Raw genomic sequence first — 14,767 nt, 5'->3', positions numbered from 1 at the left:
CCCATTCTATATGGAGAAAGCATTATTGTACCAGCACCAGCTAGCACTCCATCTTGCGCAAGCCGGCTGTACGTGTCGCGACATCTCTCAAGTATGTGAATTACACTCGATACAACAGCTGTGGCTTCACAGCCCCGTCCAGCCTTAACCCAAAGCTTGCAGGTTGATTCCTCTTCCTTCAGATCACTAGTATCTCCGATGACACAACCACATCTGGACCCCTCCTGTGCCAAACTAGCACAATATAGGCCACCTTCATGTGCTCACCTGGCGATCTGGAATAACGACCGGCAGACGAACCCGTGGCCGTTCACTCCAGCGCTTACACCCCTCCTCCAACATCCGAATGCCCTCCTTGAACCGCGCTGGGGCACAGTGAGTCGTGTACGCAGCCCTCTTCAGGCCTTCCTGGCCTTTCTCCCGCTGATTCGGAAGACGGACCTCGTCCCCAGGCTGGTCCGCCTCCCACCGCTCGACAACCTCCAAGATCTCCTCCCACCTTAGCTCAAAGTGCGCCGCGACGACCTCGCGCCACGGGCTGGACTTGAGCTCGCCGCTGTTGAGCTTCGTCAGCCACTCAGCCAGCGCGTACCGCGTCGTGTCAGCGCGGACTTCGACGTTGTACACCCGCGAATGCAGCGGCGTCAGGGTGTTTTCCAAGCCTGGCTCGTTCCATAGCGGCGACTCGGTGAAGACCATCGCTTGCAGGGAGACGAGGAGTTGTAGGAGGGTCGAGTTCTCGTGGTCCCAGCTGGGTCCTTCCCAGCTGCCGAGAAGGGATAAGCAGACTGCGTCGAAAGTGGTTAGCGAAGACCTGCTAAAGTATGTGGGAAAACCTCACCAAGACCGTTGTTGTAAAGATTAGGGTTGAACTTCCGATCGGGCGGAGAAGTCCTGAAGAACACGTGTGGCGGGCTCTGGGGATAGTCCATGGGGCAAAAGAGATCGAACTCGAAAAGCCCATTCTCATATGGTGTCCCGGCAGGTCCGACAATCAAGAAAGTCATGGCATCGAGTCGGTCGCTATGGTGCCGGACGAAGATGCCCTCGGGTATTGACGTTCGGAGGATGGAGAGTTCCCACACGAGGCGCTTCATGCGACCTGGTGGAGAGGTTTGCGTCTCGGTCCGCCTCAGGTCATTGGTAAAGTGGTATTCTCGGTGCCATGCCTTTTCATCAACCTCAACGACACGGCTATCAGAAAGGCTTCGCCTGAGCTCTTCTACACGTTGTTCTCCAGCACTGTAGCTCTTGGTGATGGGCGTATCATCTTTACCTACGGCGGTGGCACCGTCACCGGAGAGATGGCCTTTCTGGTAAGCTTCGTATTTTTCGGCGAATTTGCAAATGCGATCATATGCATCGCGTACCTGCTTTGCGTGCTCGTCGCTATCCTTGTGGTGCTTTAAGGCAAAGCGAACCGGAACGGCTAGACCAGAGAACAAGCTGACGAGTGGCGGCAGCATATTGAGTGTCTGCGACCCGTTGTGCTTTTCCTCGTACTTTATTTTGAGAATCCTTGGACAGGAATGCAGCGAGAAATCAGTGTTTCTGAATGCAATCCGCAGAAGCGTCTGTTCAAAAGGGTGTTCTGGTCGGGGTCTAGCGAAAAGCGGGCGTGAGACGTGACGTTGATTCCAGACTAGAAGCAAGTTGAACAATGAATCGTATAGCTTGGGTCGACGCATAATCTCTTCGATGCAGTCGTCTTGCATGAGCTCGGCAATTTTGATAATAAGAGGGCTTCGTCGCGTCATGGCGGCGAGAAGACGCGGAGGTTTCTTGTCAAAGGCGCTCCTATTTCTAGACGTCGAAGGCCAGGCCTTTGCTAGCGCGGTGAGCACCTCGGGTAGGACATCAAGGCTTCGAGAAATGTCCTTGAGCGAGTTCTGATTAGATCCCTTGAATGGAGCATCACTATCAGAGCCACCATAGCCCGTTCCAGCACCGGGTGCGGTGTTGACTCTTGTCTTCGGGCCAGCACGAGATGACCTGGTCTTCACCTGGGTATCTTGATAGATGGACGCGGATTTGTCTCCGGGATGCTGATACGGACCGCAGAGCAGTGCGAAGATAAAGAAAAGACGGCCTCCGTTGCAGCACCATACGTGGGTTTCCGACCCAGGTGCAAGACACATCGAAGCGGAAGATTGGGTAGCGCAGCAAGGACACGATTCGGTTTTACAGTCAGGGTAGGGACAGGCGATCTTGTGACTCCAACGAGGATCGACAACGATTGGAAGACGGGATACCGCAGGATCTTGACAACCGTTAGAAAACTGACAATAAGCACTAGATGTGACTCAAGTGCGCTAAGAAGCATCAGTCACCTTTGGACGCGGCAGCCATGATGGTTTCGTGCATCATACGTTGGGTGTACGCGAAGAGGACTCTGCTGTCATCCGTCATAGTTTCCCGTCGGCAGGTGGGACATCTGTGTTGGATAATACGGTGTACAAAGTATCTTATCGCCTTCTCTTCCCTTGTCGGATTTGACGACGAAGAACCGAAGGATTCAAGGACCGGGTCGCAAGAGGGTATCGAAGGCATGTCGAGGTCTCTATTCTGAGTGTCAGCATGTGGTCGGTCGTTTGAAAGTTGCATCGCAGGATTAACCGTGTACGCACGATACATTAGCCTGCTCGCAGCTCAACGGAAAAGGAAATGGGTCCAAGATTGAGGGCGGGTCAAAATCAGACCACGGGGCCTTAGTATCGGTCCATCGCATGTCGGAAACCTCAAAGGAATAACGTCGAGGAAGTTTCATAGTCCAACCTGTAAGAGAGTACACGATAGGTAATTAGAGGAAACGCGCTTCGGCCGGTTCTTTGTCCAAACGTCCATAGGGTAATAATGAGAGTCAGAATCCGTCGATAGCGGTTGCGAGACGTGATCTCAAGATGCCGAATTCGGTGTTGATGTGACAAGTGGATTGTAATTTGGAGTTGAAGAACGACCATTAGATAGAGTTGCCATTGGATGGTTGAAAAGGTAGCAAGGTTAGTCAAACGGGTTTGTGTTCAACTCATGTGTTAACGCCAGCCCCCGCCGTTGATACTCTGAGGCCATACACTATTGGCCAATAGGAGAGTACAGAGACTTGGTTGGCTGACAGAAAGGTAGTGCCTCAAAGTATGCCACAAGCAGGAAACGCTAGCAGAGTCGGGCTCCAATGAGAATCAGGCAATATTTTCTGTGCTGTATATACAATCCTTCGCCAAAATGGTGTTAAGTATGTACAAGAAGTGACAAATAAGATGTACGTGTCCGCTTTGAAAGATGAAAGGGTGCATCGGAACCAGACCAAGCCTCTTAAAAGGCAGGGTTGGCGTTGGTAAGAAGCTGCACGAAGTAGGCCTGGAACCACGTGCCGGCCTCGGGAGCGGGCTTGAGGGCATCGTTCTTTCCACAGTTGAAGTCATAGCGAGCCGCACTGGTGTCAGAGGTACCGTCACTCTCGCCACCGGGCTTCACCCAGACGAAGGCGTCAACAAGCGAAGAGCCTGTGTTGGTTGATGGGCGCAGCCCGAAGCCGGTGCCGACAGCATTGCACCAATCACCCCACGCCTCTTGGCCAGTGGGTTGCTTGCCAGAGCGGCCTTGGTCGACAATGAACTGGGCGTTCCACCCTTGGGCGCTAAGAAGAGGGGCAAGTGCCTCAACGTAATGCTTCTCGTCGTAGTTGGAGTTGCCTAGCAAAGTTAGATTTGACAACGTTGAGTTAGGGCGTGATGCCTACCTTGAGTGTAAGAGGGGGGAGAGCTGAGACTCCAGGCATTGTCTGTGAAACGTGTCAGAAAGAGTTCAAAACAGATGACAGGCAGATACGAACAGTTGGCGACGTTGGTAACGATGCCACGGAGAGCCTTGGGGGACCCGGCATCCTTGTAGACCTTCGCATACATGTTGGCGGCAGGGCCAAGGTTGGCTTGCCAGCCAAGCCAGCCGGCATGCCCACCATCGAGATACATGGCTACGTTTGGAAGGTTGAGCTGAGTAACGGCGTAGTTGGTGCACTCAAGGTACGCAACCTGGGCACCAGAGCACTTGGCAACATTCAAGTTGGTGACAAGGTTAGCCAGGGAGTCGGGCTCTGGATTGTATGTCAGACACAGCACGACACAGCAGCAAGATAATAGATTGACGAACCAATGACCAAAAGAATGCGAATGTCGGAGTACTTGAGAATCATGGTGCGAATGGCATCAATGTACTCCTTGTACTTGGCAACGCCGCCGTTAGCAATCGAGTACTCGCCGTTGGAGGCGGCGGCAGCACAGTCACGGTCTGGGAGATCGTAGACGACGAACTGACCCGCATAGTTGGCGCCGGCCTGGTTAGCCTTGCGGATGTCGGCGAGAGTGGAATCAACCAAGGGAATCTTGGCGCGAGTGTCCATCCACATGAAGGTAGGGACCTTGGCAACCTTTGCGGCCGCGGTAGCCTGGGCCGGGGTAAGAGACGGGATAGCCAAGGTCGAGATCTCGGAGGCGTAGTACGAGTTGGCGTAGAGGTCGACGCCGGCGAAAGGGTTACCGGTGTAAGTGGCGCCGCCGGTAGGGACGGGGGCGGTGCCAGAGCTAGTAACGCGGGTGGTCGTCGCGCCGGCGGTGGTTGATGAGGCTCGAGATGTGCTCGCGACAGTGGTGGAGCTTGCGCGGGTAGTCGAAGTGGCAGACGGAGCGGCAGCACCAGGAATGCACTGGCTGTACCACTCGTTGGTGACGACACAGCTGCTGCCAGAAGCACAGCACGTCGCGCCCGTCCAACCGTTGCCACCGCACTGAGTCCTACAGGGTGTTAGTCTACGCGCATGGCAATCTTTCAGACAGTCTTACCAGGCGGCTCCGCAAGATTGCCTCTCCTCGATGGGAACGGCAAAGGCAACGCTGCCCAAAAGGGCAGCGGCAAGGAGCGATCGAGCAGCCATTGGTGGTGAAGTTCAAGAGGATGTTATTGACTGATCCGATGATGCTGTCCGTGGCTGATAGATGAAAACCTTGAAGGGAACCGGGCGACTGCCCTTTTATCATGTCTTGAGCCATGGCAGTCTACCAGCTCCCGATGGGCTCACTACTTAGGCTTTCGGATCGACGGGATAAGTGAAGTCTGGGCCCGCGAGGCAGGGAGGCCCTTTGCCCCACGATCTCGGAGGGAGGCCTCGGCATTCTGAGTCCAGTTTGCCCCTTTCAGACAAGCGCTGAGGGCACGGGCGAAGCCGAAGGAACCATCGTGCTATCGTGCCCATGGGGTTGTGGAAGAGACATCCGAGCTGGAATCGGTTCCATGGATTGAACCAGGACGATGGCACGTCAAGACGGGGGGCGAAAGCTGGGCATTGAGGTAAAGTTCGTCGAAGGCGCATCTTGATATGGCTGATGGTGATATTCGATGGCGTTTTTGGGGAAAGTCCGCCAACCAAGGCATGGCCAGACTTCGGGTTGGATGTAACGCAGTCTTAGTTATTTCGGAGGCGACGCTCCATGATAGCCGTGTACGGAAGAGCGTTCAGGTCATGGGGGCGCGGCGGATGTGGAGACAGTTGAGGAGGGTGCCATGAGGGGTCGGAAAGGCTTCAAATCTTTCCGGCCGGGTGGGATTTGGACTGATTCTTGAGCTGGAATACCGGCTGAACCATCCGAGATGAGCTGGTTGGAGAGGCTTGCCGGGCGCGATTAATCAATTACCGGAAGCTTGCGTGATGAAGGCGTCGCGAGTCCATCCTCGGAAGAGATGGTGGCCAGGCGTAGCAGCAGCAGAGGTAACAACCGAGCTGGGTGATCGGAAGGCGTAGCGAAAGAGGCTTGGCTCCAGGTACCATCAGCGACGATATGTGTCTCTTGTCCTCCTGCTTGCTGGAACCGAGCCGCACGCAAGGGACGACAGGGGATGGCAAGCGAATTGGGGAAATTGGGGTTCTTGGTGGTCGGGCAGCGGCTGTGTGTGGTGCAGTAGTACTCGGCTCTGTCTTGAGTTGATGAAATCATTAGGAAATGCAATCAATAGTGATTGCTTTGGCCTGACAAGCTTTGATCAGCATCTTGCACTCCCAGGTTTGTGGAAACGATGGATATTGATGTTGCGACCAATCTCTTGGTTGAACGACTTCATGTCGTTTCGACAGTGTCACGATCACGACTGACGAGGAACGCGGATGCGAAGTCTGATGGAACAAGTGCAGATTGAATATCGAACCGAGACAGACTGTGTAGCGAGACGAAAGCAGTTCAAGGTACAGAGTACAGGAGTGGTCTTCAGCCGGCGGACGAGGCCATCTTGGCTGTGCTGACCAGGTGCGGCAGTCGATGATGACACTGTATTGTTTTGGTTATCTCAGAGGCAATGAGACTGAACGTAGGAGAAATGTGCGTGGTATTCTATACTGTAGCTCTAGAAGGTAATGGTATCGCATCGGATCGTAATTGGGATTGTCATGTCGTCCAACGATGTTGGTGGTCGAGGAGAGCAGACAACGGAATAGCGAAGGGAAGGAGGACAGAGGAGTGCCAATTCTGCCAGCGCACTGTCTTGAAGACTGTGATTACATAATGAGAATGCCCCACCACCGACCGTTTCGTGCACGTGCCATTCTTCATTTGGCAGGTGGATCACGTAATGCAGGCTCCGTCCCCTGCACGGGGCACCCTAGCTTCACCGCCCGGACCCTCCAATGGACGGCAGAATTCCGCAGCCAGCGCCCAAGCCCGAAACTCTCGAAATCAAGCTCCCCGTTCCCGCTCCCGTCTCCGTCCCCTGACAGCCGCCCGAGATCCCGTCGCGACCCAATTCCCACCCGGCCCTGCGCCCTGCAACGTCTCCCCGCGACAAGCACTTCGAAGCTTCTTCTACGCGTCGATAAGCTTCCTCCCGGCTCGACAAGACCCATCCTCCCACCGACACCGAGTCCCGAATCGCTGGCCGCCGTCCGTGGGCGCCGATAACACCCCCCAACATGCTGTCCGGCATCCTCATTTTCAACCAAAAGGGCGAGAACCTCATCTTCCGCGCCTTCCGCAACGACTGCAGACCCCGCCTGGCCGACGTCTTCCGGATTCAAGTGATCTCGAACGCCCAGGTCCGGTCTCCTATCCTCACCCTCGGAAGCACCACCTTCAGCCATGTCAAGCACGAGAACATCTACCTGGTCGCCATCACCAAGAGCAATGCCAATGCCGCTCTCGTCTTCGAGTTTCTGTACCGCCTGATTGGCCTCGGAAGGGGGTACTTTGGCAAGTTTGATGAGGAGGCTGTTAAGAACAACTTCGTGCTTGTCTATGAGCTGCTCGATGGTACACGCTCCCTCCATGTCCTGCTTACAAACTCTCTGTCTAACGATCCGTGCCAGAGATTATTGACTTTGGCTACCCCCAAAACACCGAGACCGATACCCTCAAAATGTACATCACCACCGAAGGTGTCAAGTCAGAACGCGCCGCCGAAGACTCGGCCAAGATTACGATGCAGGCCACTGGCGCCTTGTCATGGCGCAAGGCCGATGTGAAGTACAGGAAGAACGAGGCCTTCGTCGACGTGATCGAAGACGTGAACCTCCTCATGTCCGCCACCGGCGCCGTCCTCCGCGCCGACGTCACCGGCCAGATCATCATGCGCGCCTACCTCTCCGGCACCCCCGAGTGCAAGTTCGGCCTCAACGACCGCCTCCTCCTCGACAACGACGGCCTCCTGAGTCTACCGAGCGGAAACAGAATGGGCACAAAGGCGACCAAGGCGGCTGCCGGCAGCGTCACCCTGGAGGACTGCCAGTTCCACCAGTGCGTGAAGCTCGGCAAGTTCGACAGCGACCGCATCATCTCCTTCGTGCCCCCCGACGGCGAGTTCGAGCTCATGCGCTATCGTGCCACCGAGAACGTCAACCTGCCCTTCAAGGTCCACGCCATTGTGAACGAGGTCGGGCGCACCAAGGTCGAGTACAGTATCGGCATCAAGGCCAACTTTGGGTCGAAGCTGTTCGCCACCAACGTCGTTGTCCGCATCCCGACACCGCTCAACACTGCTAAGATCACGGAGCGCTGCACCCAGGGCAAGGCCAAGTACGAGCCAAGCGAGAACAACATCGTATGGAAAATTGGCCGTTTCACCGGTCAGAGCGAGTTCGTGCTGAGCGCCGAGGCCATATTGTCGAGCACGACGAATCAGCGCGCCTGGTCGCGGCCGCCCCTGAGCCTCAACTTTAGCTTGTTGATGTTTACAAGTTCCGGCCTGTTGGTTAGATATCTAAAGGTATTTGAGAAGAGCAACTATTCTAGTGTCAAGTGGGTGCGGTACATGACGAGGGCGGGTTCCTATGAGATACGGTAAGTCTTTGCAGCCAACTCCATTCCGTGCCCGGGCGGAGCTAACACGCCGACAGATTCTAGTGGGGTAATTATTGTAGTTTCAGCTTGTGGTATATGCATAGTACGGCGTCAAAGGGTATTCCCAGTCGAAAAGCTGGAGGGCAGCACGTTTTGTCGTTGTTTACGGTGGCCACGTTGTTATCCGTCTCCATTCGAGGCAATAGTAATACAAGGTGTTCCAGCCAACCCCAGACCATCATCCTCTTACCCATCGCTCGCACTTCGTCAACACACGTCAGCGCCAAACATCCGGGCTCGGGTAAGCTTACACCCTCTCAGAGACCGAGTCTGCATCCAATCCACTCTGATTGGTCTCAGCACGACCATCGCAGGCTCATCTCCCAAACCATGTCCATCTTCTTTTCCGGAGCGCCCTCCGGATTACAGTCCATCAACGTTGTCGTATCCAGCCCATCCACGGCTTCGTCTTCAACCACCAAAACCCTCACCCCCTGAAATCTCCTCGCATCCGCGTCAGCCTGCTGGCTCCGAATGGTCTCATCCATGGCTCTCGCGAACACAAAACTTGGGTGTTTATCGGACCACCCCATCCCCTCAAAATCAAAAACCTCGCGATACGTCTTGCCAACCCCCTTTACCACATCCGGTTCCCGGCCTTGGGTCTCGTCGTAATGCAGCTGCCGGTACAGCTCCCCCCTCTCCTGCAACTTGTCCGCAGCCATGTCCTTCCTCCCGCACCGTGAACACCGTCCAGGACAATGATCAACCAGATACAACACCCGCAGCCCCTGCTGCAAACAGCACCCCAGATACGCAACCTCCTCCAACAAGACCGCCCCAACAGTCTCCTTCGTCCACGTCTCAGCAACGTCCAGCGCAATCTTCCTCCCACCGTGCAACGTCGCCGCCATCTCCGCGCTCCACGGCCCCTCGAGCACCTCGCTCAGACTGTTCGCCCCAGAGGCATCATACTCCCCAAACAGCACTCCCTGCGATAGCTCCGTCACCGCGCCGCCGTCTCTGAACCTCAGGAAAATCACGTCCTCCTCATTGTCGTACACGATCTTCTCGTTCCGTCCAGGCAGACACACGGTATTGACGTCCTTCCCCGGCTTTGTAGTCGCTCCCGAGGCTTCGGCGGACGTCAACTGCTGCGCGCGCCGTTGCTTATACACGCTCGGGTCGTACGCATGTCTCGCGACGCGCGTGGAGCGCGCCAGCTCTGCTGGTCCAGCCTCTAAGGCATCGAGGAAGACGCACTGGCTGTATTTGCTCCAGCGCGCCTGATTCGCTTCCGACATGTGGCCGTCAACGTCTTGGAACGTGCGTTTGCTGCGTTCCGCGCCGCGCCAGGATGGGAAGCAGACGTCGAAGACGTGCATTGAGGGTCCTGTCGATGCGTCTTCCCATATTTTGAGACGGAGTTCAGCGGGAAGGTCGGCGAATCTGTGGAACGACCTCGGTGACGTTGTGAGATGTCTTGTTGCTGTCATTGTGCCTGTTGGTTTGATCGAGTGAAGTTGGATTCGTGGCCAGAAGCGATGAAAATATCTAGACGGAGTAGTTGCGATTATATCTTTCCGAAGACGCATCGTAACTTGTGCCAGCAGCCACTCATAATACTCCGCAGCGAGGTCGAACAACGCATCCATCTGTCGCTGGTGCTCAAGCACGCATAAGTTTCATTTTAACTCATTCAAAAGGGCAGATCGTATACTTGATTCTTCTCAACAGATCACCCTTTCCTTATGAGGTTTTGCGCATAGCTCAGCACTAACATGAACCGACCCAGTCACGGAGACAATGAACCCTGTAACGTTCCGCGCAAGAAGCCACGCGAACGCGCCCGGCGTCTGACGGGCTGGCTGCCAATGCTTACACCGGGTATGCGGCGCCATTTCCGTATTGGCCGTTGATAAGCCCCTTTCTCTCGTACCGCCGCTCTGGGTCGCGGTGACAAGGGCCTCACAGGGGTTGAGAGATGCCAGCGCAGCAATGTAAGAATTGTTTGGGAGGAGGCTGAGCTGAGAGAATTTGATCTCGCACATTGGATTCAGGCTTGGCTGTGGGCCAATTGCCTCGAAAGTCGCTGGCCTCATGGGTGGGAAGAGTAGGATATTCGGCTGGTGGCAGGTTCTAAGTGCTGACGGGCGCAAGGCATCAGCGTTGGGACGGATCCTTCGATGCCGCCAAATTCCGGCAATAGGAGAGGGAAGAGGTGGATTTCTCAATCTTGGCGCTTGGCTTCTTATCCCCCCGGTCCTTCAATAGAGCCCTGAAAAGTGAAGATGCAGATCACCGGCCCTCGGACCGGGGTAGCGGGCGCAAAACTCGGAGAGGTGGGGCGCAAAGCCGGACCAGACGCGGAAGCCTTCGCAGGACAGCATTCGTTGCGGTGCAGCTTTCAAATGTGACATGTCGCGCTTGAAATTCATCATCTTATTGCACTTATAATCATTAAACTTTCCAATCGGTCGGTGCTTACACCCCTGAATCGTTCTGCAGCATAACCGCATCCTCGCAAGCCGGCCAATGAGTCTGGTTCGTCGGATTTCCATCCTTATCCTTCCTGGGCACCTCTCCCGGCCAAAGATTTCTGCAATCGTACGCCCAACTGTTCCAATTCTCGCACACTCGATACGCCTCATCCAGATCTGCCGAGTTGCCAGGCGGCCAGAACTCGTTAGCTGCGCTCTGCCTTTCCATAATCTGCATCGAAAGCCCGCCCGCGGCGTGGAAGGCAATGTGGCAGTGAATCAGCCAGACGCCGGGGTTGTCTGTCTTGAAGCCGATGACGACGTAGCCCTGAGATGGGAGGAGAACAACGTCACGGCGAGGAGGGTTGTTCAGGTTGTTCTTGGTGGGGTCGTATGTTGCAGGGTCCCAAAGCTCGTCGTCCACTTCGCGGAGAATGGCAAAGTCATGGCTGTGTAGATGGATCTAGATAGTGTCAGCTTCGAGGCACTGGGTAATCAAACAAGGTGTCGCCTAATTTTCTGTGCTAGAGTGATTGCTTTTCCTGTACACTTAATGACTCTTATCGAAGACGACGATAGTAGCGACGATGACGACGACGACGACGACGACGACAGTAAGGTAGAGTATGCAATCGCAGGAAAAGCAGTCACGCTAGCACAGGAAAGATAGGCGGTCTCTTGAAAGGTTGACTTACTGGATGAGGCCCAAAGGTTCCCTGTGATGAGTCGTTTGCGCCGAACATTACCAGGTGAACCTATGTCGGCACTTAGTAAGAAAAAACACATACATCATTCTCCTATAGACTCACCCAGTCCTTCTCAGTGTAGTTCTCTGGAACCACGACCCATCCGACAGGCCACTTCTCCCGAACGTTGGCCAGGTTCAGAAACGTCGGGTTACCATAGTCCGTCTGGAATGGATCTTGCTTGTCGCTCCCTGCGCGGTCCAGTGAAATGAATGAAGTTCCATATGGACCTTCCCCATGAAGCAGAGACACGTTAAAGTTGTCATTGGTCTTATTATTTTGCGGTAGCCCCACCGCCCATGGCACGACTGGATCCAGCCTGGAGTTTGCTTCCGTGTCGGAACAATTTTGATTGAAGGTCCAAGGCAGACTGGAAGGGCTTGTCTTGCTCTCTGCGATGTATCGAAGGATTCCTGTTTGTGAGTACTCTGGGGTAGTGCCGATCCTGCCGCATTCCACGCCGTCTCCTGCAACCCAGGTGCGAATCCAGAAGTTGCAGTCCCCCGGCAGAGGGTTTTGCGCTGGGTTGCTGCTATTGACAAGAGGACTGGCTTCAACGATGATGTTGTAGCGTTGCCCAATCGAGACCAGCAGAGACGATGCATTGAATGGAGTGACGGGGACAAAGTCAGCTTCAACAATGGTCAAGAGATGATTATCGATAGTGAAGACAAAGGTCGTTTGCCAGGATGTATTGATGAGTCGTATGAGATAACGCTTGGCTCTTGTGAGAGGATTGGGGTCCATATAATCAAAGTGGATTTCATAAGGTGCCTGGACGGGCAGAAGCGCCTCCACACTGCTGTTGTATCGAGTAATGTTACCAACAGTGTGCCCGACGCTTCCAAGGAGAATGTCAGGAAAGACGGCATCTTGGTAAAGCGCATTGAAGGCACCGTTGTGCACTGATTCATGCGGGTCAGCTACACCAGTCGGAAACAATTCTGCTATGTCTTGACTTACACCAGTCAGTGATGATGAGTGGCTCAATTGCCTCATCATACGGAGCTACTGTAGGGCCATGGATGGTCTAGAGCAAGTTAGTAAAACATCCTTCTTCAGGGCGAGACACTCTTACAATAGGAGCCTGAAGCCCGTCGGCGTACTGGACACTGTAGTGACTGTGGTACCAAGAGCTCCCATATTGTGTAGCATTCCAGATATAGACGAAGTAGTCTTCTGGGGCGATGGGACATTGAGTAATGCCGTTGACGCCATCCATGTGCATCGTGTCCTTTTGCCGGATTCCATGCCAGTGAATGCTCGTTCCATTCAACCCCAGAGAATTTGTGACGTTGACGTGGACTCGGTCTCCCCAGCAGGCCTCGATCAGAGGGCCGGGAAAGGTGTTGTTGAACAATTTTGCTTCAGTGAAGTTCAGTCCATCGACATTGACCCAACCGTCTGTGACATCCAGAGTAAAGTAGCGATCAATACCATAAGGCATCCAGTCTTCGTAATCAGTGGTGATGTTGAACTGCTCCCCAGTCTCAGGGTTCCGCAGCCAGCATGATTGATCTTCAGACCCACCACAGTAATGCCAGCCTTTCATACTGGGATACTGGCATCTGAAATTCTCAATATTGCTGCCAGTGGGACTAAAGTCGGGGTATCCAGGGTCGCTATCCGCGGCGGTGACATTGTTGGACAAGTCGAACTTTGTGTGACCTCGTGATACGTCTCTTAGCAGGGGATCGCCAAAGAGTGAGCGGGAAACATCAGTCGCGATGACCCAGATTTGCCGTAGTGATAGCATAGCGACGCTTGAGAGGCAGACTGGCTGTCGCGCAGGTGGTCTAGAGAACTTGCTCAAAAGAGTTGGCTAAATCCACTCACGAAACCGTCAGTCCCTTGGACTCGCTCATGGTGGGAGCGCGGTAACTTTCAAGGCTTGTCCCTCGTGGGGAGAGAACGTAAAGAAATACACTTGATTGCGCCACTCAGCGTCTCACGAACCATGCCCAGTTTACTTCAATGATATGGCTTGCGATATGTCAAGTGGAAGGTGTCATGTTTTATGTTAGGAACGGAGTGGCGCCACTCATGGCTCTTTTCTCTGTTAAAGTTCCAATTTTTGATGGAGGAAGTCTGGAGGCTAAAAGTATGATGTTTTTGTTTTCCTAGCTGCCAAGCAATTGAGACATTCAGCAATCTTAGTCGTTGAAACAGCTAGCATTCTTATGAGCAGTGGCTCCTACCTAAATAATCAGAAGAATATCCGAAGAATGCGGGAGGTCTGAGACCCTGAAATAAGCTGATGCTACTTTCTGGTCCGGAATCGAGATGAAGCACTGAGCAATGATACACTACTTGTTTGGGTATCACGAGGTTAAAGTTGAAGCTTGCATTTTGACGGATTGCTGCTTCTTCCTTGCACAAGGGACGGGCCGTTGCAAAGATGATGCGGAGCTTAGAGGCATCATCATTTGATCCTGCTTGTTTCCGTCCTCTGTGAAAGGATGTGTTCGAAACACGCATTTTAGTTGCGTATATAGAGCAGACAGACAGGCCTTCATTTGAATGTAAAGGATCACTGCTTCTATTGCAAGACATCGTGAATTCCAAGAAGCGGGAAAATGCAGATGTTTCACGAACGAGTCTAGGACGTTCGCAGCATGGCCAACTGACGCTCTGCTGAACATCGAACCCCAGCTCAGAAGTCCCAGCAGAATTTCTTCATAGGGAATTCGACGCTTTTAAGCGACAAATATTTAATTAGGACTTGTCAGCTGCACGGGCGTGAGGTCCAGGTTATTTCGTTTGATTATTGAGATCTAACAACTTAGCCCGCTCCTTGTCTTTGCTGTCGTTTATCTCTTGTCGTCTTGTGGCTAGGCGAACAAGCTCTTAATAGATTCACCCGAGAGGCGAAGCTTACTTCAAGGTTACTTCAAGGATTTCTCTAAATTGTGATATGTGATGTTCACCTCTTAGGCAGACTCCGAGACTTCTCTCGCCGGCCACTCAGGCCTGATCCAATGATGCGTCAGTCAGCCGTGCCCGTAATCGACACGACCAGCGGCACCGGCTCATGTCTCCCGGTATGCGGGTCGCTGCAATATTGTCCGTTCTTAAAGCCTCATCTTTCGGTGGTCTTCGGCATTGAACAGAGTTCTGTCCCGAGGAGTCGGTCCAGGCCCCTGGTGTAACCCCTCGTAAATACCCACACTCAGTATCAAACGCCCTCGTGATACGAAGCATCTGCATGGCACAAGCCTCCTTCGGA

General features: G+C 53.9%; 5 protein-coding genes across 5 annotated transcripts; 1 reads left to right on the top strand and 4 right to left on the bottom strand.

The window, feature by feature from the left end:
* Nucleotides 1–255: 255 nt before the first annotated feature.
* Nucleotides 256–1,466, bottom strand: COL26b_004566 (uncharacterized protein; the record flags this gene model as incomplete). Its single annotated transcript, XM_053177440.1, has 2 exons — nucleotides 256–788; nucleotides 842–1,466. 2 exons carry the CDS (start codon nucleotides 1,464–1,466, stop codon nucleotides 256–258), a joined length of 1,158 nt encoding a protein of 385 aa, XP_053038554.1.
* Nucleotides 1,467–3,312: 1,846 nt separating this feature from the next.
* CBH2 (CENP-B-like protein Cbh2) lies at nucleotides 3,313–4,930 on the bottom strand (the record flags this gene model as incomplete). Its single annotated transcript, XM_053177439.1, has 4 exons — nucleotides 3,313–3,692; nucleotides 3,833–4,093; nucleotides 4,150–4,790; nucleotides 4,839–4,930. The coding sequence occupies 4 exons, from the start codon at nucleotides 4,928–4,930 to the stop codon at nucleotides 3,313–3,315; spliced, it is 1,374 nt and encodes a 457-aa protein (XP_053038553.1).
* Nucleotides 4,931–6,952: 2,022 nt separating this feature from the next.
* On the top strand, nucleotides 6,953–8,378 carry COL26b_004564 (uncharacterized protein; the record flags this gene model as incomplete). Its single annotated transcript, XM_053177438.1, has 3 exons — nucleotides 6,953–7,289; nucleotides 7,346–8,315; nucleotides 8,372–8,378. The coding sequence occupies 3 exons, from the start codon at nucleotides 6,953–6,955 to the stop codon at nucleotides 8,376–8,378; spliced, it is 1,314 nt and encodes a 437-aa protein (XP_053038552.1).
* Nucleotides 8,379–9,080: 702 nt separating this feature from the next.
* COL26b_004563 (uncharacterized protein) lies at nucleotides 9,081–9,811 on the bottom strand (the record flags this gene model as incomplete). The annotated part of the gene is given in 2 exon segments (XM_053177437.1): nucleotides 9,081–9,106; nucleotides 9,118–9,811. The coding sequence occupies 2 exon segments, from the start codon at nucleotides 9,809–9,811 to the stop codon at nucleotides 9,081–9,083; spliced, it is 720 nt and encodes a 239-aa protein (XP_053038551.1).
* Nucleotides 9,812–10,799: 988 nt separating this feature from the next.
* Nucleotides 10,800–13,406, bottom strand: COL26b_004562 (uncharacterized protein; the record flags this gene model as incomplete). The annotated part of the gene is made up of 5 exons (XM_053177436.1): nucleotides 10,800–11,258; nucleotides 11,605–12,446; nucleotides 12,505–12,571; nucleotides 12,620–13,337; nucleotides 13,378–13,406. The coding sequence occupies 5 exons, from the start codon at nucleotides 13,404–13,406 to the stop codon at nucleotides 10,800–10,802; spliced, it is 2,115 nt and encodes a 704-aa protein (XP_053038550.1).
* Between the last annotated feature and the right edge of the window lie 1,361 nt (nucleotides 13,407–14,767).

This window comes from Colletotrichum chrysophilum, assembly GCF_026319265.1.
Source record: "Colletotrichum chrysophilum strain AFK26 chromosome Unknown scaffold_28, whole genome shotgun sequence".
NCBI lineage: Eukaryota > Fungi > Ascomycota > Sordariomycetes > Glomerellales > Glomerellaceae > Colletotrichum > Colletotrichum chrysophilum.
This window is presented reverse-complemented; position numbering and strand designations above follow the sequence as displayed.